Source organism: Nestor notabilis, unplaced genomic scaffold (genome assembly GCF_000696875.1).
Source record: "Nestor notabilis isolate BGI_N333 unplaced genomic scaffold, ASM69687v1 scaffold338, whole genome shotgun sequence".
Classification (NCBI taxonomy): domain Eukaryota; kingdom Metazoa; phylum Chordata; class Aves; order Psittaciformes; family Psittacidae; genus Nestor; species Nestor notabilis.
Window position 1 is genome coordinate 54,702 of NW_009939496.1, and position 8,995 is coordinate 63,696.

The 8,995-nt window shown below is 39.7% G+C and overlaps 2 protein-coding genes across 2 annotated transcripts in view; one reads left to right on the forward strand and one right to left on the reverse strand.

The window, feature by feature from the left end:
* KIF15 (kinesin family member 15) overlaps positions 1-5,250 on the reverse strand; it is a 33,123-nt gene extending 27,873 nt beyond the window's left edge. The window contains exons 1-5 of the mRNA XM_010019883.1: positions 5,071-5,250; positions 3,812-3,888; positions 2,696-2,733; positions 1,673-1,770; positions 1,100-1,297 (exon numbers count right to left, since the gene is read on the reverse strand). Of these exons, the coding sequence (XP_010018185.1) occupies positions 1,100-1,297; positions 1,673-1,770; positions 2,696-2,733; positions 3,812-3,888; positions 5,071-5,085 (426 nt within the window). The 5' untranslated portion in view covers positions 5,086-5,250. The remainder of the gene's footprint in view (positions 1-1,099; positions 1,298-1,672; positions 1,771-2,695; positions 2,734-3,811; positions 3,889-5,070) is intronic.
* A 1,273-nt stretch (positions 5,251-6,523) lies between these two features.
* Positions 6,524-8,995, forward strand: part of KIAA1143 (KIAA1143 ortholog) — an 8,785-nt gene continuing 6,313 nt past the window's right edge. Inside the window, exon 1 of the mRNA XM_010019884.1 lies at positions 6,524-6,535. Coding sequence (XP_010018186.1) covers positions 6,524-6,535 — 12 coding nt within the window. The remainder of the gene's footprint in view (positions 6,536-8,995) is intronic.

An 8,995-nucleotide genomic window follows, 5' to 3' on the forward strand; every position in this document is an offset into this window, starting at 1 on the left:
GAATGAAAAAGGTATCTAATGATAGCAAGTATCTCAGACTGTACTCAATATTTGCTCACAGTAGTAAGCATATTCAGTGCAACAGCTTTCAAAAATCTCAAGGACTTCTTTAATTTTCTTCCAATAGAACTGTTTTAATAGTGAAAAAAACATAGCTGCACTCAAACTTAATAAAAACACTAATTACAATATTCACTTCTTTCCTCCAAGAATGTTATTGCTGATGGAAAGTATAATACATGCAATACTTGTGCATGTTAGCAGTGCACAAGTTAATTACAGAAATACTATGAATATCTGTCTTATTCATGGAGAAATAAACCTGACAATTTCAAGAGCATATATACTAAGTGGCAGGAGATGAAGTTTTCTGTTGTTATTTCATACATGTAGGGCAAATATCAGGGAAAGATTACTATAATTGCAATTCAGATATTCCAAAATCCAGAGCCATGACTTGCTCAAGTGAGATCCCACTTGCAGCACTGTGTACAGGGCTGGTGTCCTCAGCATAAGAAGGACATGGAGCTGTTGGAGCAAGTCCAGAGGAGGCCACGAGGATGATCAGGGGCTGCAGCACCTCTCATATGAAGACAGGCTGAGAACACTGGGGCTGTTGAGCCTGGAGAAGAGAAGCTGCGTGGAGACCTCAGAGCAGCTTCCAGTGTCTGGAGGGGGCTACAAGGATGCTGGAGAGGGACTCTTCATCAGGGACTGTAGTGATAGGACAAGGGGTGATGGTTTCAAACTGAAACAGGGGAAGTTCAGGTTGGATTTAAGGCAGAAGTTCTTCCCTGTGAGGGTGCTGAGGTGCTGGCACAGGGTGTCCAGAGAAGCTGTGGCTGCCCCACTCCTGTCAGTGTTCAAGGCCAGGCTGGACAAAGCCTTGGGCAATAAGGTCTTCAGGTCCTTTCCAACACAAACCATTCTATGTGTGGAATAGGCAGGAAATATTATCTAGAAACAGCTTTTTACACTGTTTTTCAGTGCATGAAGACAGTGAAAGAGGGTGTCAGAGGCAGTGTGCAAAAAAAAAAAAAAAAAAAAAAATTTATGCTTTAATCAGAGGAATATTTACCAAATAAGCATCAAAACATTAAAAAGTGACAAAAAATACCTGGTATGCTTCAGCAGCAGATGACAACACCTGTTCCACAGCCCCATCAACAAAGACTCCCTTGTTGATGTGTTCTCTGAGAAGGAGTCCAGCTGAAGCAGAATCTAGCAAGTCAAATATCTGTTCATTGTAGATTTCAATAAATGAGCATTTGCAGAGAAAACTCTTTCCTCCACCAGCCTGAAAAACACAGTAATTTACACTATAAACAGACTGGTTTTATTAAGTCTGGCATTGCACGGCAGCAAGTCTCAGTTTTACACATATCTAAAGCTACTTGTTTGTGTATGTATTCTGCATACTATACATTTCCGATGCCCAGATGACAACCAACATCCAGAAACCTAGATGCATTTTAAGACTCAAAAATATAAGCAAACTTGAGTCTGAAGAAAGCACTATAATTCGGTGGGCTACTAGAAGCACGTGTTTCTCATCAAGAAATCTAACACAAGATGGTAATAAACCTGGAAACTTCACTTACCAAAGACCCATAGCTAATCTTTAACACAAGACACGACTTTCATTGCAAGAAAAAGTATAAGACATATGTACCTTTTCTTTTTCACGTTCAATTAGAAAAAATAAGTATTCAAAGCTCCGTGGAATGACACCCCTCAGACTGTGAGTGAAATTACCAGATTCAGATGGTCCTAAAGAGATATGGAATTAGAAAGAAGACAGAATTATTACTACTTGAGAGCAATGGTTGACCTTTTCAAAAGGTTTCAGCAACCACATTTTAGTCAGTTTATGGCAAAACCACAGAAGAAATGCAATGAAAAAAAAATAATCAATTTTCAAAATCTAAGATAATATTCCATAGTCAGATCCATATGTAGCCTAAATGATGCTTACAAAAATTCATTTTACCTGTCCATAGGGTACCCAAGTCTGAAAGAGTATAACTTCCACAGAAGACATGTACAGATGTGCAGGTATGCCAATACAGGTACTTTAACCCTGATTTGAAGAACCAGAAAGTTGGGATGGAGGATTTTTCCCCATGTTTAGTTAATTTCTATGTCGTCCTCGAATACATGTCAGCTAAACTGGTTTTGGTTATTCCAGTAACTTTCTAACGTCAAGCAAAATTATTAATACATTTAAAATCATCACTGTATGAAGAACAAGATTACAAAGGGATCCCTTCCTATACAGAGGGGCCTTACCTTCCTGGTCAGGTTGGAAGCGGTTATTTTGAAAACCTCAATATATTTTAATACAGAAGCCCCTTGCACACTACAATATTTTTCTCCGCATGCAAGTGATATCAGCCAAAAAGGGAAGCCAACACTAATTTTTGAGAACATTTACTAGAAGACTTTAACTGAAAAACTTCTTTTCTGTTAAAAACAGGGAAAAAAAACATCTACATCTTCAAAAAGCTAGATGAGAGGACAAATACCTCACTATTTTGATATAAAGCAAAAACAACTGCACTGAGCACTACACCATTTCTTAAACCTTACAGTTATCTGCAGCAATATGAAAAACTAAATCATTCCAAGACATTTCAACTCAAGACAAAAAAGCTCCACATTTGGAAACCGCTGAAAGATTCTCTCATGCACTTACCCATCATAGTAAAGGTTTTTCCTGACCCAGTCTGGCCACTAAGGAAAACAAGAAAAGAAATAAAGCTTTATTTTGGCTCTTAGTTTTTCATTAATCTGCATCTTTTAAGGAGAATGCACAGTTCAAAATGCTACGGACGCAAGCTGATAAATGAGTCAGCTAAAAAAGGTACACATATAGAACAGCAAATTAGACCGTGAAATTGTTGGATAAATGACCTTTTCTCTCCCCCACCACCCACCATTTTCTTCCTTATTTTTCTTTCCAACAGAAATAAAGGAACTTAACATTAAACCAAAAGCTTTCAAATGTATATTAAGCTATTTTTTGGGTCAGTCTTTCGGGATTTGTGTCACTCAGCTGTGCACATAAACCCAAAATATGAAAAATACTTGTAAGCTGAATATGTCCTTTTTTAGACCATAGTTATTAATCATGCTAGAGAAACTTCAGGGCAATTTCCCTTCATTTTCCCACATTTTTCTATTGCAACAAAGTAGACTTCCCTTCACAGTTTTGCAAATGCTGTGCTGGGCTAAAAAACCCCAGTAAAGTTTTGATTAGATTGGGCCTTCAACTTAGAGTTTTTGACCAAAGTGCTTCCTTAGTTTTCCAAAGGAAATATTGAGTTAATGGAATGATATTCATGCTACTAGTCATGGATATATTTCTACCTTAAAAACATTTTGAAATTTAAAATTATTCCTGAGTATTCCCACAGACAGTTAAGCCTCACTAAAGAGCTGAGCTGGCCAAACATCAAGTTAAAGAGATTTTCAGTATGCCCATAGTAAAATGGAATGAAAACAAGTAGCTTTCTCCTCACCAATACAATAAAACTTAAAGGGTTTAGTCAAATAGTAAAATTGAAATGAGTTTACAATCCACATTATTGGCCTTAAGTATTAGAAGTGTAACACCTACAGACATATTCCTTAGAAAGAGGAATAAGAAGTACTCTTCATCACTGCAACAACATTCCCTGGGTCATGCTACACTGAGAAAGCACTTGCAAAGTTTACTGTAACACTAAGCAGGCTCTGGCACTTAAACCCACAACTACTCATTAACACAGTGCCCTCAAACAGTGCAATGAAATACCATTAAATGACTTACTATGCAAAGATTGTTCCATTGTAGCCATTCATACAAGATTCAACAATATTTTTGGCCACAGTTGAGAACACTGACTCCTGGGGACAAAGGAAAGAGAAAGCACTTGGCACCAATCATTTAAGTCTTGCTTCTATGAGCATTTTATATGTCATAGCTTTATAATGTATAAAATAGAACCACAGAATAGTTTGGGTTGGCAATGACCTTAAGATCATCCAACCCAACTGCTACAGGCAGGGATGCCTCACACTAGACCAGGTTGCTCAAAGCCCCGTCCAACCTGGACTTGAACACTTGCATTCCTTAATGTTAGACATGTATCATGATCCCTGGAGTACTCACAGCAAAACAATACATCCTAAGTCTTTGTGACATAAATCACTCCTCTGAAAAACATTTATTCCTTGATAAATTGAAAGAAAAAACAACAAAACTCAGCATCATGGTAACAGCTTTCAGATAGATATTATACTAACTTTGGTCCCATGTTTTTTATTATATGGTTTATACCATCGAAATTGAGCCCATGACACTTACCAAATCTAGTTAACTTTCAACATTTGCCTTGCAAAATGGCATATTCAACAGGTCTGCCCAACTGTTAACCTTATCTGTTTTCACAGATTTCCCTTAGACCTGCAAGAAGACCCCAGCTACAGATAACAGCCTACAGTGAGTAGGTTTTTGGGGGGTTTTTTGGGGGTGGAGGGGCTGGTTATTTTAAACAGAAGTTAAAGGGAATTGAACTCTTAGAGGAATTAAAATTATGTTCAGAATTGCAAGCACGATATTACAAAATTAAATTGAAGGATTTTCCTTCCCATGTTACCAGTCCCAGATGAACAATGCATCTGCTTCAAAGGAAAATATAAGGAGAAAATATAACAAATAGGCTATAAACTCATAAGTTCCTAATATACAAATCACATCTTTAATATCATCTACTGACTGCCAGCTATTTCTCTGTTTGTCCCAATAGGCAGGTTTATTTTCTGTCTAAGGTGTTACTGTAACATTTACAAATAGAAATTTCAATTTTAATGCAAACTTTAAAGAAATTAACAGTTAAAAAATATATTAAAACTATTAGAATGCAGAATTTAGTGCAACATTTCTCTACTATAACTACATATTACTAATTTGACCAGTGTAAAAAATAAGACCTACGACATTACACATCTTTACAAAGGTTTAGTGCAGCAGTTGCCAGAATTTGAGGAAAAACTGCAATACTATTCCAAGACTTTGGAAGTCATTACCTGTGTTGTTTCCATATTTGCAACATAATCAAAAGTGAAGATCTTTGGCTCAGGCTTTGAATGCAGACGGATGGTTTTTGAGGAAAGAACAGATAAACACAAGCCTTGATGTCCATTGCTTAGGGTGGTTCCCTCTGAAGGGGGACGTACCCTTACGCAAACTTTGATAGCATCACCTTCGACACTAAAGGAATATTTATGCATTAGATTACTTCAAAACAGATCTATCAGCTGTTAAATTAGAAAATTAGATCACAAAGATTAGATTAAGCACATCAAGTCATAAAAAGGTCTCTCCTGAGAATATACCGCTACTAGCTGTAGTAGTAGTATATCGTACACATCAATTCACTACAAGCCACAGATTCAATAAAGGTAACAATATGGCAGATTTAAAAACAAAGAACATGAAGTTACTGGAATTTCTGGCTGTTTCACATAAATTTAGCTCCAAAATAACACATTGCACAGTGAACCTGAGATACATAAAGCCAGTGTTGTTACAAAGGTTTCTGTAGTTTCTAAGACCATGAGCTTCCGGCATCCTTCTCTCTACTGAAAAAGGCTTTATAAATGGAGCAGATGATGCTACATTCCAGCAAGAAAGGTGCTAGTATTTTTCTTTGCTGCTTACAAGAAGGTAAAGAACAACCAATTCTTGATCCAGGAGTCCAATGAAGTACAGCAGCACCTGTACCTAGAAGCTGCCTACCCTATTTCAACACCTTTATCAGAAGATGCACCAGTAATTTTAGCCTAAATGCATAACTCCGATATTAAAACTTCAAGGAGTTCTGGCATAAATATCAGTATACAAATATAATATTAAGGAATTCAGTTCTTGTGGTAGCAATCCTGGATTTACTTCATTCTTTTCCAAAAGGCAGTTACAGCACAAGGGTGTTATAACTGTTACTGATTTTTAGTTTTGGCAAACAAGAGAAAGGAACAGAATAGTTTTAAAAGTAGGGGAAGCATGACTGAAGTGTGGGGTAGAGGAGTCGCAGAGGAAAGGTCTAAAAAATAATAGGAAGCAGCTGATAAAGAGATGATACTATACTGGATTTAAGACACACCACAGTAACTTGCTGAATATCTTTTCACTAGATAATCTTATTCGCAGTTGTGTCAGAAACTGTTTATATTTGGAGGAGGCCCTTTTGGCTTAGCTACGGAATTCCTCACAGAATTGAAGCTCCTATGGAATATCTCTTCAGGTTAGTTCTAGGGTCTGACTGCAGATAGTGGAGATGTAAGAATTTAATGCATAGCAGCATTCCAAGAGGAATCTGACACCTCAGAACAACACTTACTAAACCTGTATGGAAGTTACGAAAGAAAGGCTACAATCTTGTGCAGGAAAACACCAAAACAAAAGCTTTAAGTTATTTCAGAGTTATAGTAGGTGTTGTTTGCACTTTTTATGCAAACTGTCCAATACTACTTTACCTAGATGCGTTCAAAGGTAATGCAGAGTCATGCAAATCTCCTAGAAGATAAAATTGAAAGACACACATAAGAATTAAACAAGATAAAATTATTGCTCAAAAAAATCATTTAAGTAAAAATATTTTAGAAACAGAAAATGAGGGAAGTAAATGGAGAGCCTTACAAATAACTGCTTCATGCATGAATCAAAACTGCACAATAGTAAGTAACTGTCTTCCCTTGGCACAAAGTTCATAGTTTCTTGCAAAGGCAGAAAAAACTTCAGTTCTGCAGTGTGAGCAGGCTCTTAAATTAACATATATAAGTGTCTGCAAGTGTTTTGGTGAATTAGGAACATGGATACTAATAGTATTATATATTCCAATTATATTTTAAAACTGCTAAGTCACTGCAGGTAAAACAACAACACAGCAGGAAATAGTTTTACTGACATCGCTGCAAAAACTCAACTTCCTAAACCTGCACAGCTCAACAGCTTTCACATTTTTTAAACAAGGTAGTTATATTCCTTTCATTTTTATGAAGTAATATAGAGCACTCTAAAGCATAAAGGTCTCTTTCATGTATCAGCATCATTTTGCACAGCTTCACATTTCAAGGAGATGTATTACCCCACAGGTAGACACTGTCACTTACCTTTTACTTAATGATGACTCTGACACAAAATTATTTCACACAGGTTAGTCAAAATATTAACTAACATAATCAGATGTAAAAAATAAGTAAAGTGACAATGAAAGATTTACCAAAGTATTCCAATAATAAGGACCTTATAAAGTCTCCAACAGTGCACAGGTTTTGTTGTAAGAGGATTCCTTTACAAGTGGAAGTAAGAAAGATGTGCAAAGATACTAACCTTCTCGATAACATTAATACTCCACAAATACCTTGCTGCTGCTGTGTGAGCCTACCTGTTTTCACAGGACCATGGAACAAACTGGGTTGGAAAAGACCTTTAAGCTCACCAAGTCCAACCATTGCCCAGCACTGCCAAGGCCATCACTGACCCATGTCACTGAGGGCCTCGTCTACACGGGGTGTGAACACTTGCAGGGACAGTGCCTCCAGCCTGTTCCAATGCCTGAGCACCCTCTGGGGAAGGAACTGTTCTTAATATCCAATCTAAACAATGAAAGAATTAATCTTTCATTCACAACAATAACATTTGAGAAATGTGCTATCTTCCAATTCAGTTATTTATTCATCAAACACACACGGTATCAAAATGAGCAGGGACAAGAAGCAGCAGTGCATTTTAAAACTCAAATCAGACTCATTGACACAGCCTATACCTTGGGAAATGACCAGCTCTCAGCTAGGTGTCCTTAGCTCCCATTTCAAAGGGCTGCTTTCACGTGGACATTTGCAAGAGACAATAGTTACAAACATCACAGAATCCCAGACTGGTTTGGATCGGAAAAGACCTCGAGATCACCCAGTTCCAAGCCCCTGCCACGGGCAGGGACACCTTCCACTAGACCAGGTTGCTCCAAGCCCCTGTGTCCAACCTGGCCTTGAACACTGACAGGGATGAGGCAGCCACAGCTTCTCTGGGCACCCTGTGCCAGCGCCTCAGCACCCTCACAGGGAAGAACTTCTGCCTTAGATCTAACCTGAACTTCCCCTGTTTCAGTTTGAACCCATCACCCCTTGTCCTATCGCTACAGTCCCTGATGAAGAGTCCCTCTCCAGCAGCCTTGTAGCCCCCTTCAGACACTGGAAGCTGCTCTGAGGTCTCCACGCAGCTTCTCTTCTCCAGGCTCAACAGCCCCAATGTTCTCAGCCTGTCTTTGTACGGTAGATGCTACAGCTCCTTAATCAGAGCTAATTAAACCTCGATAACATTACAGTGAACAGACCGATTAATGCGGGGCAGCTGAGAGCAGCAGGGTTTGCCACTTTCCCACTCGGGAGGGCTGCTCACACCTATCAACCATGGGAAGTCCTTCGGGATATCAGCCAGGGATGCCAGTGCCAGAAGTGCTTCTGGAGGCATCGGGGGTCACTGCTCTCCATGCCGCTGCTCCAGCCCCACCGCGGCTCCTCCAGAATCACAGCCCTGGAGCATCGGCCCCTCTGTGGGGCACCGAGCCCAGCCAGACCCCTGCACTTGACCCTCTTAGCTCTAGCACATGGGTGACAGCACAGAATCCCCGAATCGTTCGGGCTGGAAGGGACCTCTAAAGGTTATCTGTTCCAACCCCCAATCCCCTCTCAGTCTGCTCTTCTCTAAACAGGCCCACCTCCCGCAATCTCTCCTCAGAAGAGAGACGCTCCAGACCCTTGATCACCCCTGTGGCCTCCGCTGGACCTTCTCCAGTAGCTCCTTGCCTGTCTTATGCTGAGGAGCCCAGCACCCTCACTGGCAGAGCCGCCCCTCGCATGGCCAGGAGCACCCACCGCACCGCTCCGGTCCGGTCCCCACACGGCGGTGAAGCATCCCTCAGGCTGCCCGGTCCCCACGCAGGGGTGAGCC